The sequence below is a fragment of the Rhipicephalus microplus genome, chromosome X, assembly GCF_043290135.1.
Source record: "Rhipicephalus microplus isolate Deutch F79 chromosome X, USDA_Rmic, whole genome shotgun sequence".
In the NCBI taxonomy this organism is placed as follows: domain Eukaryota; kingdom Metazoa; phylum Arthropoda; class Arachnida; order Ixodida; family Ixodidae; genus Rhipicephalus; species Rhipicephalus microplus.
The window spans coordinates 296,065,250-296,083,109 of record NC_134710.1 but is presented as its reverse complement, the minus strand read 5'-3'; the positions used below and the strand labels follow the sequence as shown (position 1 = coordinate 296,083,109).

Sequence of the window (17,860 nt, the reverse complement as noted above, 5' to 3'; positions counted from 1 at the left end):
TTTTTTCTTGTTGTTGTTACAGGAAAGAAGAGCTTTTGTCTCGTACATCATGGCCCAGCATATACAAAACGATTCCTACACCTTGGAGAAATATACTGCGATGTCACAAACTCTTTGTCACAAACCACTTCAGTCACGCAGCCGCGATTTATTTACAAGGGCAAATAGCGTACCCAGATTGGTCATTCTTCAAGCGTACTTCCTGGCCTACATTTCTTGTGGCTGTACGAAATACCGCCAACTTACAACGCCTTCCTATAGCTCCATTGCACACGCTATAGACAGGTGGACATGGTATGACAGCTACTGGAGTTACTAAAGGACATTTGTCTTTCAGTAACACCAGCATGGACTTAGAAACTGTACACTTAAATTGCTTAAGTTGCTGCACCCAGATTCCGGCAAAAAAAATGAGTGGCCACAAAGCAACCTATCTTTTTTCTCTTCACACTGGAAGGATTGAGGCTACAAGTCTGTTTAGGCACCATCTTATATAAAAATGATTTGCGATTACTGTTCTTGTTTCTTTTTAATGCGCAAAATTGAAAGCAAGTTACTTGCGCATCATACGTATTTCGGGTAAATACGGTTTTAGTACGACAGGAAGTTACAGGTCTACAGAGCAATTATGGAATGTATGTGTGGCACGTCAAACATCCCAGGCAGAGTTCTAATGCGTTTTCGGAATATGCCTTGTGTATGCTGGGCCAGTAGTGTGGGCACTGCTGATGCTCATTTTGTAATCACCGCGTAATTATCAACGAAATCCGAGGATCTGTATATACATAAGAACTCTACTGATGCCGAAGCCGATTTGTGTCAATTCAGAAATTGCTGAAGATTAGCGTTAACTCCGATTCAATACAGACACCTTGTATACATTTAAAAGTGTGTGTCACCATTCTAAACCGCAAAAACAGATCAGATGAAGAAACGAATGCAATAAAACTCCGAGCACGAGTGGGGATTAGTTTTTCTTTTTTCAGAACCTACTGCTCCATGTTTATCTGCGCATTAGACAATGCGCTAGCTCGTTGCGCATGTAGAAAGGAATATGTTTTCAGATGAGCTCACCCAAACGCGTTAAGTTTTACTGGCTTGCTCGAAAACAGGTAACGTTACTCATTAGAAAAGGGTAGTTATTAGGCAGAACTTCGAGCTACTTTGAAGGTATAACTTACTCTACTAGTACATTCTTTTTTCAGGCTTTGCTACCAAACAACCACCTATTCTGAACAATGAGACCGATACATTTTCGCCTAGTAGGAAATGCACAGATTGATGATGTTGTTTTTTTCTCAACGGGACCTTCCTGGTGCCTACGGTACAAGCACCCCCATTTCTTTTTCACTGCAAATCTTCGTAAATCAACAGATCAATCTTTCAAATATGACACCATATAATCACGGAATTTCCAGAGTTCGTAGACGTCTTACAACTCACCATGCACGTAAATGTCCGTGCGATCATTCGATTCACTTTCAGAAGCCAATCAGGAGATTGGTTTAACGGTTGGTAATTATCAATCATTGCCGGTTCCCTAAGGGACCGGCTGCGGCAGTTATGGGTGGACGATGAACTTCATTTTCCACTAAGAAGTGAAAAGTGGGAAAACGCTTCGGAAGAGAAACGTCACTGAGCGTGCGCTTTGGGCACTTGTAGAGCAGCCCACCTGAATTTTGCGCTTGCAAAATAAAGTAATCCATTCCCTTCAAACCTGACAATGTCTCAGTTGATATAGAGCTTTCAATAATTTTTGTGCTTGTTGTATAATGCTATTGTTTGCAAGGAATCGCACTTTACCGGCAGCCCTTGGTTAGTCATTTACCTAGTGCACTGCCTCACCCTCTCTCTCGCATTGTAAGTGATTCACTGAAAACGTCAGAAAATGTTTCATCAAGGCGGAGCCACTCACTGAAGCGCACGAAGGTGGTGATGTCGCCGAGGAAGTAAGTGTGTCCAAGGATGATCCAGAGGCAGGACACCACGCGGATGCCGTGCAAAACGCCGAGGCTGGAGCTGCGCCGTGCCGGCTCGAGCAGTTTACGTGTGTTGGCCAAGAATGAGAACGACAGAATCAAGTCCCGAGTGAACTCTGCGTGGAAGTCAAACTGTTCAGTGCGCTTCGACGAGTTCACTCCACGACCACGATGCCACTCACCTAGCGGCGTTTCGTCACCGCGCGGCTTCTTGGTGATGTCATGGGGTCCCCAAATGCGATCCACGAGCGTCCCCACCAACACGCAAATTACCAGCACTCCCAGGATGCTCCTACGATGAGCATGTCACGCAATTCATGAGATACGTGCTGCGCGCCTCGTAAAAGCAACTTCATAAGAAAACTTTAGGCAAAGACGTAACTATACCTACGTGACCCATTTAGTTTCTAAAATTTAACCTCACTGCACCCCCTCCTTGTACTATGAGGATTATGATCGATATATGTGCTTCATTTGATCATGTTTGCGAGTGGCTTAAGTAATACCGCATGGTAAATATCTATTACGAAATCATCTGCTAAAGCTACTTCCCTAACCCGGGGACTGCCTTTGAGGTGCCAAACTTTCACCTGTTATAACTAAAATAGGGCCGATCTTATATTTAATAGAAAACAATCTATTTATTGCCACGTGAGTATCTTGTGTTCGTTTCTTGGGTGATAAAAAATATGCTCCAAATTATTTGCTCTAACTTTCCTAACTTAAACGCCCAGTGAATTTCTATTTTAGGAAAAATGCCTTGCATGGTGTCCTTGCATGTAATATCAGAGTTACGGGCGCAAGCCATTACGTACTCTCGATATTTCCCCTAAAGTGCTCCCTATTGCACCACCCAACAATCGACTAAAGAACACAGTGACTCAAATTAGAAGGAATAAAATCTGCCTCTTACTTCGTGCAATACTTCGTACTGTGCTTGTTGTCGCAAGTGTTTTCCACGAACACACGTATACTCACATAATGACTAGTTGTATGGTGTTGGTCTCCCTGGGGCCCTCCACTTCACACGTTCCAACCCAAGACTTCATTTTCGCCTTCTTTACGACTGAAAACATGCAGGAAGTGAAGGTCACAAGGAATCAGTATGAAGTACGACGATAGCTACTAATATTGATAAAATATACAACTTTAGAAAAAAATGTATTAGGCATATATTTAATGCTCATTTTGAAGCATCCACCAGACCCTTATTTTGTAGCTCTTGATTAATTAGGATATATAAGTATGCATTATGCTGAAAATTTAGACAGGAAACTTTCAGGCACATAAAAAATCTCAGCATTCTAGCCAACTTGCGTGCGAGGAATCCTAAGTACTCCACCCGTCATGGAGACATATGGGAGTTTGATATAACATGGTTAGATTCAAGCAAACAGCGCTTATCTTACACTCTTGCAGCTTATTTAAATCACTGGGACCATAAAGAATTTGATTTATTCAGTTTTTCATTCCACGACATCCATGAATTACTTCCAGATGTGTAACACTTGGCATTTAAAACAGCTGCACATTCAGTTATATACAATTTCTTTCAGTCACTAAATAAAACTCATATATAATATTTTATTGCATGTAGGTGCTTCTGGAAATATTATCTATCCAGTGTATAATATTCCATTGCATGTCTTTTTATGTAGCTTGCGATGTTTTGGAGGACAGTCGCGTTATCACGTTTGCTTTCCTACACAGTGTAATAGATTCGCTTTCAATCTGCTGTTCATATATGTTCGATTATCACTAGAATATGTACACGTGGTTGTGGCGTGCTACCCGTGAGGTGCTATATCTTCATGTTTACCGCGATGCTGCTACCGCTCGGACTTTTTACTTCGTATTTGTTTTTTCTGGATTTTTTGTATAGAGCTATGAACTAGTCCGGCTGTTTTAAATCTCAGCTTTTTTTCACAGCCCTTTCTTTCTGTACAGAGCGGAAAATTAAGTTTGATTTGATATGAATGTACCAGGCACTCAGAGTTTCACAATGCTCTAATAGTGCTTTTGCTCGAACCTTAAGGATCACAGCGCTAAGATTCTGTGAAACTTACTGTATTCAACATATGGTCTGGTGCATCCTCCACAAGAACCTAATATTTGTAGTGGGACTCTATTTCAGCCGTTCAAGCAGCCATCATAAATTTAACGTGGACACAAGCGAGGACCACTTTATTAACGCTTCCTCGGTTATCCGTCAAGCTTACCGGGAACACATTACGATAATATTCACTTTAAATATTCGTGCCGCAAACACGCTTCCGTAAGTACAATTAAATAAACGTTTAAATTCTGTTCACACTTATTTCGAATGTTTGAGCATACATCCTCTTAAGCGTCTAAAAAGTCGCAAGTGCCTCAACTTATTATCTATGTATATATTGCAAATATCTTATCAACTTGGAATGGAAAAACAGAACAAAAAGAGATTTTGACTAAAAAAATACTTGACGTAGTCACTTAATTCACCACTAAAAGTTTATTCGAAGGCACGTATATCATGCAGCCAACCTAGTCACGTGACACACCATTGCGTCGGCGCCGCAGAGCAAACAGGGTAAAAATACAAAATCATGACGAAATGCAACACGCGTGTAAGCATCCGAAAAAAAGCAAACATTTTACTGGTAAAAACAAGCATAACCGTTCACAAAAAATAACCGCTTCAACGTGGCAGCACTGAACCCAAGTATATATCAGACTTCATTTCAAGAAGCGCCTGTGTGGTGTCTTCCTTAGTCCTCGTCTCTTTATTGCACTGTTTTTTGCATCCCAAGCATGAACCTCCAACTAGCGCAACTTTCTCTATCAGCATCCAACAAAAAGTTTTATGCACACATTCAAAGATAACTGCCTTCTTTATCCCCTGATTTCATTTATTCGTCACGTGGCATACTGTACCGTGTCTTCCGAGCTTCTCAAGGTCCTCCTTTTCGCAAAGTGAAGGCAAACAAACGCCTATGCGGATCGGGAAGTACTTGATCCACTTGCCGTAGTTGTAGACCCAGTGCATGAACTGCAATGACAGAGAAACAAGCGAATTACAGCGCAACTTATTAAACTTCCAATCGTTGGTTCTGCTTCAATATGAATTGTTCATAGCAAAAAATGAAATTGGCTTCCATAGAAGTAAGTATGGCTGTTACTTTTTATATCATTACTTAGCAAACAGAATTCACGCGGTGAGTATTGGTATTCAGGCAGCATGACATCCTGCTACGTGATTGCATTCGTGTTGGCACCCAGTGTCACGTCTTCGCCTTGCATTTTGGTGCGATTCCGCCGTGTCATTGGCAACCTGAAAAGTTGCTGACAGCGTGGGTGCGATTCTCAATTGTAATGGCCTGATATCGATAGAGGCGAAATGCAAAGAACCCCAGGAGGCCGAAATTATGCTGGAGTACCACATTACGGTGTGCCTAATATTCATATCACGGTTTTGGTGAGCAAAATGCCAGGAATGATTATTATTAAGCTGTGTCGCACTCTGATTCACGAATGCGGGAGGCACAGTTATTAATGTGCGTACAGAACGTGTGAAGGCGTAGTTCTCCCCGTTGACATTCGTGATACTTCAAGCGTTGTAAGATCTCCAAGGACACCCAGTGCAAGAGCAGCAGCGAATTAAGTATCACACCACTATTTACCATTCTGCGAAGTAGTAAAATACGCACTACGTGTCCGTGTCTGATCATTTCACGTTTCTGCATAAAGTTCGTTATGATGACTATCTGTTCTTGCGGCTGACATTGGCCTTAGAGTAAATGGGCGAGAAACAGCATTGTTTATAGAAAGCGTATGCTTCTGCGAAAGCACACTGCAAAGCACCGAAAAGGAGTGAAGGATCTGCCCCAGCTTCACCAAGCGAGATGAGTTGTTTCTCAGAAGCACCTGTTTGCACTAAACAATTTTCGCCGTTCGAGGAGCGGCGTAGTGAAATTTGGAGTGCGAGCTCTCATACGCAGCTTGTGATATTGTATATAGAGTGCTCGTGCAAAACTCATTCACTTAGGCTGGCGATCAGTGGCGACTGTTAATTGCACATAATCGGAGGATCGTACGGTTTGTAATTTCAACAATCCATCACACTACGCAGTTTAATCATTCGTGGTGCTGAGTGCTAGATGCAAGCAAGCACATTGGCACCGTTCTGACTGAGTTATTGACGAGAGGCGAGTCATTAATTATAAATGAAATTGTCCCCTGTCTACGCGTGTGACGCATATATTATCGTGACTCCAGTAAGAAGGCGCAACGTGTGTACCGAAGCAGCTTTACTTGGTGCGGCAGCCCTTGCGCTGATTAGAGAAAAGCGCACTGTGCCGTTTCCATCATAGCGTGGAAGAGTTCGCGCGAAACAACGACATTGGAAGAGTGTGACGCGAGGCTGCATCGGTTGAGTATACGTGCGAAATCTACCATGGCCGGTTTGAGCGCGCGTGTCATGTAGCCTACAGCTTCCGAGGGTTCCGGACTATATTCATTCAGCAAGAGAGAAGCAGTGCCACGCGCCGCTATGTGTTGACTTGATCGGCGAAATTGAGAGGAAACGTCAATCATCAACAAAAGAAAACAGCCTTACAAAGTATTGGGCACGCTAAAAGCATAATGATCTAATATTCGAAACATGGGCATAGCCAAAAAAAACTTTTTGGGGATGGAGGGGAGTTCAGCAGCGCTTTAGGTATGTTCGTGCATGCGTTTGTACATACGTGTACACGTATATATATATATATATATATATATTCGCAAAAGTTTATGTTTTTTTAATACTTACTTACTTTTGTCGGAATTATGGAGTGAAATTACCATTTTTATTATTATCTATAAATTGCTACATCGGTTAAAATTATTCTTTTATGTATAGCAAAGGGGGAAAGAAAGAATGAGTGACAGAAAGCTCTTTATTGAAGAACAGAAAATTGGGCCTGTGTATTATAAAGGTGACTACATGTTACTTCGCAGAGGGAAAGGAGATTGAGTGCAAAAAGGCCATAGGATCAGATGGACCGGAAAGGTAAGCAATATAATCGGTGTACATACATGTGACACATTCAAAGAAACGGTTGGGGTGAAGACGGGTTTAGAGATAAGTACCATCAAATATTTCTTAATCTGACAGTGCGTGAAGAAGAAAACAAGGAATCAATAATAAACAATGACCGCGAATAAAGCCCGCCAGCCATTGATTTTTCTTTCTTTTCTTTTTAGCTTCAAGTTGCGCAGCTATGAACACTATGTACGTACATCCCAGCAAATGTTTATCGCATTTGACCTTTTTTAGAGCGTGAAGCTAGTTTCGGTTAAGCGAGCACGATGCAAAAAGAAGTGCGCTCACCGAATCGGGGTCCTTGATGAGCTCCGAGGAGTTCTTGAATGGCCTAGGCAGCCCCGGAAATTGGATGTTCAGCGTGCAGTATTTGCCCACAATTGTGTCGCCATCTTCTTCTTCGTGCCGCACGGACAGGCACTGGTCGAACGAGCCCAGGGTTGCCAGCGAACCCGTCATGACACCCATCGGCATCTTGCCGCTCGAGTCAGCCACTGCAAGCGGAACACACAGCGTGGTGTATACATGGTTCACGTTGATAAGGCTTGACTAAGTGTGAATGGTCATCGTATATCTACCGCATAAAGCAGGAGCAACTTAGGGTAGAAAAATGGTCATCTGTTATGGCAGACCAGAACTGCACGAGGCAAGGAACTGACGAATTCGAATAAAGATGAGACAATCATAGTGATACACACAAGGAGACAACTTATTTTATTCTTTAGTATATATATATAAATATTGTTAAGAGGTTTATTGGCGGACACTCCGCGATGATTCACGACAGCGACAGTCAATGCGGGGACCGACTCTCTGCACGAGCTGCTCTTCTTCTTATGAAAAGGGCGACCCACTAGAAAGCGCTGGAGAGGACGACCCACTGTTCAAAGGCTTTACCACAATATATATATATATATATATATATATATATATATATATATATATATATATATATATATATATATATATATGTGTGTGTGTGTGTGTGTGTGTGTGTTGATTTGATTGATTTGTGGGGTTTAACATCCCAAAACCACCATATGATTATGAGAGACGCCGTAGTGGAGGACTCCGGAAATTTTGACCACCTGGGGTTCTTTAACGTGCACCCAAATCTGAGCACACGGGCCTATGACATTTCCGCCTCCATCGGAAATGCAGCCGCCGCAGCCGGGATTTGAACCCGCGACCTGCGGGTCAGCAGCCGAGTACCTTAGCCACTAGACCACCGCGGCGGGGCTGTGTGTGTGTGTGTGTGTGTGTGTGTGTGTGTGTGTGTGTGTGTGTGTGTGTGTGTGTGTGTGTGTGTGCGTGCGTGTGTGTGTGCGTGCGTGCGTGTGTGTGTGTGTTTTGAAGTCCCTGCCATTGTTTTATCTACTATAACATCGTCCTGGTTGTTGAAAACATGGAAAGGATTTTGTGTACGAAACAAAAAATATTGCATAATCGTACAACCAACGACACCTTTGAAATTATGATCTGAGGCGGGCAGGAATAATGAACGCTGCCATAGAATCAACAAGTGTCTGGTGCTCAACGACAGAAAATGCCCGCTTTTTGTGCGGGTTTTCGTCTTTTATGCTCCCTCTGTCTGAAAAGTGAAGCTTCGTGATAGTGTGAAAGAAGCTCGTTTCGCAGAAATTCTGGTGTTGGTGTCAGCGTCGGCGTCATTGGTTGTGACCCAAAAATCAAGAATAATGCAAATAAAATAAACGATGAAAATGCTAGCTTTGAGTGGGGATAAAACCAAGTCGATTGCTTGGCCAGCGGGTGTTGTACCACACAACCACGCCTCTACTTGTGAATAGAGTGAAAATAATTCCCTCTGCTTCTAAATACTGTGAAAGTAACTTCTGTGCTTTACAAACACACGCCTTCTGTATATATGCTTCACAATAGAACATGAAATATTGCCATAAAATACCTGGTACGAGCGTGCGTTGCCATCGGGCGTCAGAACATGGGATCATCATGATGACATCACAGTTTAAAGCCATTCACCCACTACAAAAGGCACACATGCTAATGCACCCTTAAGGCCAAGTAGTGGGTGCATAGCAAGTTCGAAAAGATTTTATGCACTAAGTGTTTGAAGTACGCACTAGGAACAAAATATCACTATCGCGTTCAACTCTTGACGGCAAAGATTAAGAGTCCCTCAACTTTTTGTCGTCCTCCTACAGATGTCATGCGATCGGTTGAACTCAGAGTAAACCATATTAGGTAATGCTTTTGTGTCCCACAACCCTCGTGTGACCACTTTGAGGCAACAAGCGTTGTGAGCAGAGAATAACGTGCCATCTAATAACATTATCGTTCACGGGGTCTTCTGTTGATAATATTAGACGCATTCATCTACTGCGTTGCAGTTATCACAGCTTCCTCATTCTCTCTCTTTCACCCAGCGGGATGTTTGTTGACGACCCCTTGAAGATTACCGTCGTTGAGCATCCAACTGCGAGTAGCCTTGAAAGTTAAGTACGTGGATATACTTCCACAGCCAACACTTGACACAACACAGCGCAACCGTCCATTGAGTTTACGGAGTTCGGTGCCCCTTCCTTCCTTCCCTGCTTCTTTCCCTTTTATGGATTGCCCTCACAAACAATCCACAGTTCCGGAGGCGTGCGCTGCGATAATGGGCTGACTGGTTTGATTCAGCTTTTGAGCAGATGGCCATCTGCTTGCACGACGTTGCCGTCGGTAATCGTATAAACCACTGTGGTGCCCCGATTATCGTCGTCCGTGGCTTCGACGATAATTGTGCTACGAAGAGATTGCTCTATCATCTTCTTTCTTTCGCATAAGCTGCCATAAACGGGCTTCCCAAGTGAACTATAATCCGACTGGTTTGGAAGGAATAAACTTCCTGGTCAAAAGGGGCGGTAAAAGAGGACGAGGGTTTGATGACGTTCACTCTGACCGACTCCGGCGTTTCCCACAGCTGCAAATAGAACACTGCGGTGCTTTTTGCGAAGACACACGCAACTTAGCTATAGAGACGCGTTGCCATGCGCATTAGTACTTCTTTTATTCCCACTGAGGGACGTGTGGTGCGCGATGTAATATGCAAGCAAGCCAGCGCTTCCGCATCCACGCCTTCGCCAACGATCAAATATGTAACGCAAGAAAAAAATTATCAGCACCTTTAGCATTTTCTCCCTAATGACTAGCCGCGTGTATGAGGAATAGAAGTGTGATCACAAGACTCCATAAATAATTTATTGATACGTGGGGCTTAACGTCCCAAAACCACCACATGATTATGAGAGACACCGTGGTTTACTGCTCCGGAAATTTCGACCAACTGTCTTTAACGCACACCCAAATCTGAGCACACGAGCCTACAGCATTTTCGCCTACATTGAAAATGCAGCAGCCGCAGCCGGTATTCGACCCCGTGACCTGCGGGTCAGCCGCCCAGTACCTTAGCCAAAATACCCCCATGGTGGGGCGCTCCATAGTTGTATGAGCACGCCGTTGTATAAGCTGCAGTGCAGCCAAAGGTTTCCGTGATGCCCCTATGGATCCTAGAATCAATACTGATCAAGAGAGCCTAAGTGCTAGAATTTCAAGAAATGTTTCTATCAGTGTAACTGCGTCCTTTTTTTTTTCGGGTAATATATTGGTTTTGATTATTTGCTCGCTTCAGTGATTGATTGATTGAGTAATTAATAATTATTTATAAATAATTATTTATAAATTTATAAATGATAAATAAATAAATAAATAAATGATTGATTGATTGATTTATTTATTGATTGATTGATTGATTGATTGATTGATTGATTGATTGATTGATTGATTGATTGATTGATTGATTGATTGATTGATTGATTTTTACTATGCACTCATACAGTCACGCCTCACATGCTCCTCTCTGGTGTTGTCTACAGCCACCGAGACGAACTTAAGTCCACTTTTATTGTTTCAAAAGCGGGCAACACGAGCAGCTGGAAACATTCCATGTGCTTTTAGTACAGCTCCATAATTCAGCTACTATAATATATTGCCGATAAAGCACCTACTTAAAGTAAGGTTGTCACTGGAGGTAATGCGCTAATATAGAAGTAATAAAACGCTGTTCGAGGAAAAATATCGCATCAAACAAACTCCCTGTGAAATACGTAAAAATCAAATTGTCAAATTTATATAACTCACAAACTACAGCTTACAAAAATTGACAACATTAATACCAGACATTTCAAACGAATACTCATATATAATTAACCTACTGCAAAATCAAATTTCTCCAACGCAATTCAAAAAGCAGGTAAAAGAATTATTGTTTTCTGAGTTCTAAAATGTAGTGTTCGGTTATGTACTGAACTATTCTTATATGCTGTGCAATGCGTATCGGAGAACAGATACTGCCGCATTTTTACAACTGTCTTGTTGCTTTTTGTTTTACAGTTTGTTTTCCTCTCGGAGCTACAAGATCAGATTTTCTTTTTTCTTTAATTTCTTCTATTGCGCCATAAAAGTGCTTTTGCGGTTATGTTAAATTGGGAATGACATCACGCACTGTCGCCACTGCTCTATGGGTGATGCAGCCTAGTCGGGCACCTTTCGTGCCTTTTGCTGCGTCTCCTAAGATAATTGTATATTGACTTGAATAAGTTCTGAATAAATGAAAGAATGGCTAATTGATTGATTTGAGGTAATATCTGCAGCACTAAGTTATCAATGAGTGATAAAGTGACAGACAAAGACGTCCTTGCCATATCTGGCTATCGTCCCTGAGTTATAACTGCAGCTCTCGCCACAACCTACCAGCCACAGCTCAATCAGCCACTCCTTCAACATAGAGTTACACCACCTTTCTGCAAGTCAAGGGGTGGTTTGCAACAATAGGCGCAGAATGAGTTCGCCGCACGCTGTGGAACTATGACGAGTGATTGATAACACGAGGTTGAAACGCTGGTGATTTTTCAATATGTATATATATTAAAGGAAGCGTACAACAACATGAACTTGCAAAAGGTCGATTCAATGTGCGGCAGAAAGTTAATCGGGGGTATCTAGCGCTCAGTCTCAACCAAACCCCACGCTTCAAGTACGGTGACTCTGGAATCGCATTAATATGCTGTGTTGCCTTGTAGAACTGAAGTAGCAAATTGGGCTAGTTGGTACATAGTCATTACAATGAGCGCAGAAAAAAAGACAAAAAACAAGCAAGTGCATGACACAAGGGCTGTCTAAGAACTTAAAGTTTAATTGAAGAAATGCTTCATATGTATGCAAACATATGAGCATAAATATATAGTGTGTCCCAGGTAATTTTATCCAGAGTTAATTGCGTCTCTGCACACGCAATTGTGACGCGACCAAATGCACGTTGCTCGCCATTGCCTGGAATTAGTCAGACTATTTTTTGTGTTCTCAAATATTGTATAATAAGACCTGTTTAATTAACTAATTTTAGAAGGAACAAAGATGGATAAAAAATTTCATTAGGAAAGTTGTAGATTGGTTTGCACAACGTTCGAATAGATAGATTGTTACGTGGAGTTTTCTTGCATTCCTCGGGCATTTTTAATTAGCAGAAAAACACTAATACCTAACAGATATAAAGTTCAAAACTGCCTCATTAGACGTTTTGAAAACAGATCTACAACTTTCTCATTGAATTTTTTTCCATCTTTGTTTCTTGAAAAGTTAGTTAATTAAAGAGATCTGACAAAACAATTATTGGCAACACAAAATATTGTCTGACTAACTCCAGGCAACGGTGAGCAACATGCATTTGGTCGCGTCGTAATTGCGTGTGCCGGCATATTTTTAAGCTCTAGTTAAAGTTAATATATATTGTAGTGGAGCATACGCACCAACGCGCATGCGCCTTCGGAAGAGAACGGGAAACCCCGCGCTCTGATTGCGCGAGAACGTGTGCCGCCTTTGCCAGACTTGCCGTATGGCCATTTTCCGTTGTGACCTCGTTGCAACTTCTCTGTTTGAATAAACATCATCACATTTGGTGGAGGTTGCTAAGATCCCCAAGCAGACCTGGAGCTCCGCTCTCGCAAGTTGGCCGAGAGACCACCGCACAACATAACTGACGCAGTCGCCAACTAGCCCATCCCAGCACAGCGAGCACCATCGGCTGCCCCGTCCACCTGCCCCGCCACTACCCGTTAGCGGGACCCTCCAATCTTCAGCGGCAGTGGTGAGCAAGACGTCGAAGACTGGCTCTCCTTGTACGAACGCGTGAGCGCCAGCAAAAAGTGGGACGACGACTCTAAGCTCGCCTATGTTATCTTTTACTTGGCTGACGTCGCTAAGCTATGGTTTACAAACCGCGAAACTGCCATCGCCAACTGGTCCACCTTTAAGACCCTCGTGACCGAAGCATTCGGCCGACCAGAGGTCCGCGAACTCCGCGCGCGCTGACCAGCATCTACGCCACCGAGTCCAGCAGCCTGGTGAGACGTTTACTAGTTACATTGAGGATGTGCTCGACTTCTGCAGGCGGGTTGACCCAGCTATGCCTGAAGAAGAGAAAATTTGACAGATTCTCAAGGGCATCGAGGATGGCGAATTCCAGATGTTGCTGGCGAAAAGCCCGTCCACGGTGGCAGTCCTCGTAAGCCTGTGCCAGAGCTTCAATGAAATATGCTGCCAGCGTTCCATCGCCCGATAGAGTGTCCCACTACCAGATTCGATCTCAGCCGTCACACTCGAAAATGGCAATGCTCGCCAAGGAACTCTGTCCAACGAAATCAAATACTATCAGGGAGGAAGTGACCCGACAGCTCTCGCTGCTGCTGCACAGCGACGCGCCCACCGCAAGCCTGCCTTCGACACTGCAGCAGGCCATACGCACTGAAATTTGCGATGCCCTCCCTACAGTTCCGGCCCCTTACCCATGCACCTCGGTACCATCTGATATCTCAAATGTCAGCTACGCACCACCTGCGCCACCTTCACCTCTCAGCTACACAGCTGTGGTCGCGCGGCCCCCACCGCATTCAGTCTCCTTATCAGCTCCATCTCCTCCGGCCTCGCCTCCAATTTACAGGCCCCCACCTCGCTTTTTTCATCCATCTAATGAGTGGCGCACCCGTGACAACCGTACTATCTGCTTTGCGTGTGGCATCACTGGCCATGTTGCACACTTCTGCCACTGCCGTCCCACACCTGCGTACGCCTTCTTTGGAACTCCTACCTATGCGTCGCAGCAGGCCACCACGTCTGCATACGAACAGAGGCACTCCAACTCGGATCGCCACCCATCGCCTCGTCGCCGATCGCCATCGCCTATGCGTGGTCGACCACCTCCTTAGGAGGGAAACTAATAAGTGCAGTTCCAGAGGCAAGAACTGCAACTTCTGCACAATTCTCAAGGCCTCCATTTTCGCCACAAAATGTTATTGATGTCGATGTTGAGGGAGTCGCCACACTAGCGTTAATTGATACCGGGGCCGCCGTTTCTGTGATGAACGCAAAATTTTGTCGGAAACTGAAGAAAGTGACCACATTTCTGTGTGGCACGGTGCTGTTCATTGCTAGCGTGCAACGCATTCATCCCTCGGCTGTGTGTATGGCGTGCGTCGTCATCCAAGATGTTTTGTACATCATCCAATTTTTTGTTCTACCATCTTGCTCTCATGACCTCATCCTGGGTTGGGATTTTTTATCACATCATGAAGCTATCATTGATTGTTCTCGTGCGGAAGTGTCCCTTGTGCCAACATGTGAAGTTCCATCGCACGACCGTTCTCCTGTGCTCTGCAAACTCATCGCTGACGACGACATCACCTTGCCTCCGGAACCTTCAGTCCCTATTAGCCGTTCATGTGTGGCGCAACCTGATACCAGGGTGGTGTTAACGCCATCTCCGGCTTTTACTGAACGCAAGGACATCGGTCTTCCATTTGCCGTTCTTACAATTGCATCTGGTTTAACCGTAATGCTTGTTACCAACCACTGCAACTACCCCATTGGTTTACTCCGTGGTGAAACCTTAGGATATGTACAACCTGTTGACCATATCTATGATATTATTCTTCCCAACGAAACCCCGTGTCACATTGCCGCAATCACTCATGCATCTGAGCCATCAAGTTCATCAGCCTTTGACAATGCTATTGACGCAAACCTTCCCCCCTCGCATCGCCGCCAACTTGCTGCTCTCCTTAACAAGTTTCGCTCTTCTTTCGACTTTCAAGAACCTGCTTTGGGCCACACCACGACTATCACTCAGACTATTGACACCAGCCCACACTTGCCTTTGCGACAGCGTCCTTACCGCGTTTCCGCCGAAGAGCGCCGCGTCATTATGGAGCAAGTAGATGACATGCTTGAACGTGGAGTCATACAGTTTTCTCAAAGCGCTTGGTCATCACCTGGGTTCTGGCAAAGAAAAAAGATGGCACCGTTCGATTTTGCGTGGACTATCGCCACTTAAACAAACTTACGAAGAAAGATGTCTACCCGCTACCACGTATAGACGATGGTCTTGACTCTTTACAAGATGCCGAGTACTTGACATCATTGTATCTGCGTTCTGGGTATTGGCAGGTGCCAATGACTGAATGTGATCGCCCTAAAACAGCCTTTGTAACGCCGGATGGCCTATATGAGTTCAAAGTCATGCCATTTGGGCTTTGCAACGTGCCTGCGACATTTGAGCGCATGATCGATAGCATCGTGCGTGCCCACGAGTGGAAAACGTGCTTGTGTTACCTGGATGACATCGTAGTCTTTTCAGCTAATTTCCCTACACATCTTGGTCGTCTCTATGAGATTCTGACGTGTCTAACTTCTGCAGGCCTACAACTTAACACCAAGAAGTGCCACTTCGCAGCACGAAAACTAACCATCTTGGGACATGTCATCACAAAAGACGGTGTTCTTCCGGATGCCGATAAGCTTCGAGCTGTCGCTGACTTCCCAATGCCCACATCACAGAAAGCCCTAAGAAGTTTAGTTGGTCTCTGCTCCTACTTTCGTCGCTTCATGCGCAACTTCGCGTCCATCATCGCACCTCTGACGAGTCTGCTTTCCAACAAAAAGGTATATCTGCATGGTCACCTGCATGTGACGACGCATTTCGCCAGCTGCGCCGCCTGCTGACCTCGCCGCCTATTCTTCGTCACTACGACCCCACTGCTGTCACAGAAATTCACACCGATGCAAGTGGCGTCGGTCTTGGGGCAGTTTTGGCACAACGGAAAGGCACCCAAGCCGAATACGTAGTCACTTGTGCGAGTCGCGCCTTCAGGAAGGCTGAAATGAGTACCTTTACGGCCGTCCTTTTGACGTGGTCACAGACCATCACGCTCTATGTAGGCTGTCCACCTTGAAATACCCGTCCGGACCCCTGGGCCGTTGAGCACTTCGATTGCAGGAATACGACATCCATGTCGTATATCGTTTTGGTCGCAAGCATGCGGATGCCGATGCACTTTCTCGATCACTATTAACACCAGATGTGGCGTCTCTGTAACCCTTTTTTACCACTTTGTCGCCACTCGACACAACTGACATGCTTTCGGAGCAGCGTAAAGACCCATACCTTGCCTCGTTACTCGACTACCTTACCGATCCGTCTGCTGTCCCTTCCATAAGAGCACTACGCCGGCAAGCAACCCACTTTTCCATGTGAGACAACATTTTGTACTGCCGCAACTACATGCCTGGTGGACGGAAGTGGCCCCTTGCTCTCCCTACTCATATTCGCTCTGACAACTGCATGAATTTCCATGCAGATCTCCAAATGCTCGCGCAGGTGTCCTGAAAACCTACGAAAGGCTGCACCAACGGTATTACTGGCGAGGAATGTATCGCTTTGTTCAGGTATACGTTCAGTCTTGCACCACTTGCCAACAAAACAAGACACCTCCGCTGCACCTTACTGGCATGTTACAGCCGCTTCCGTGCCCGGCTTGCCCATTCGACCGCGTGGGTCGCGATTTCTATGGCCCCCTCCCCTATAGTGGCTCTGCAAACCGGTGCATTATTGTTGGCGTCGATCATCTGACACGCTACGCTGAGACTCCAGCTGTACCGGCAGCAACCACCCATGAAGTTGTACTCTTCATTCTCCACAGCTTCATTCTTCACCATGGTGCTCCCCGGGAATTACTAAGTGATAGGGGTCGAGTGTTCCTGTCGGAAGTCATCCAGGCTATCCTCGCTGAATGCAACATCATCCACCGGAATTCTACCGCATGCCATCCACAAACAAATGGCCTCACTGAGTGGTTCAACCGCACACTAGGCGACATGCTGAGGATGTACACCTCCTCCGACCACACTAACTGGGACGTTGTATTATCTTTTGTTACCTTCACATATAAAACCACGATGGAAGTGACTACCGGTTTTTCCCCGTTCTTTCTGTTGTATACGGCCGCGAACTTTCCCACCCACTCGACACTATACTCCCGTACCACCCTCATGCATCTGAGTGCTCCCCGCTTTCCGAAGTCGCCAGATACGCTGAAGACTGCCGTCAGTTGCTCGGTCTCTGACAAGTGAGGCTCAAGGTCTCCAAAAGACTCGACATGACGACATTTATCAAATAGCTCCTAGGTTTAGTGCTGGTCCCCTTGTGTGGCTTAGGGTGCCCCCGCACATTCCTGGCCTTTCTTCTAAACTTCTGGCCCGGTACCATGGTCCACACCGTGTCATTGACGCGACCTCCCCGGTGAATTACGTCATCGAGCCATTAACACAATCGCCAGATTTGCGCCGTCGAGGACGCGAGACCGTACACGTCGACCGTCTAAAGCCCTACTACGACCCCCTTATTGTGCCTACTCCCTGAGTCGCCAGCATGGCTACTCTTCATTCCGAGGGTATTGTAGTGGAGCAT

The 17,860-nt window shown here is 44.9% G+C and overlaps 1 protein-coding gene across 1 annotated transcript in view; it reads right to left on the bottom strand.

The window, feature by feature from the left end:
* LOC142776193 (nose resistant to fluoxetine protein 6-like) overlaps positions 1-17,860 on the bottom strand; it is a 101,829-nt gene that overhangs the window by 50,018 nt on the left and 33,951 nt on the right. The window contains exons 3-7 of the mRNA XM_075879406.1: positions 7,330-7,535; positions 4,893-5,007; positions 2,958-3,045; positions 2,162-2,271; positions 1,916-2,095 (exon numbers count right to left, since the gene is read on the bottom strand). Coding sequence (XP_075735521.1) covers positions 1,916-2,095; positions 2,162-2,271; positions 2,958-3,045; positions 4,893-5,007; positions 7,330-7,535 — 699 coding nt within the window. The remainder of the gene's footprint in view (positions 1-1,915; positions 2,096-2,161; positions 2,272-2,957; positions 3,046-4,892; positions 5,008-7,329; positions 7,536-17,860) is intronic.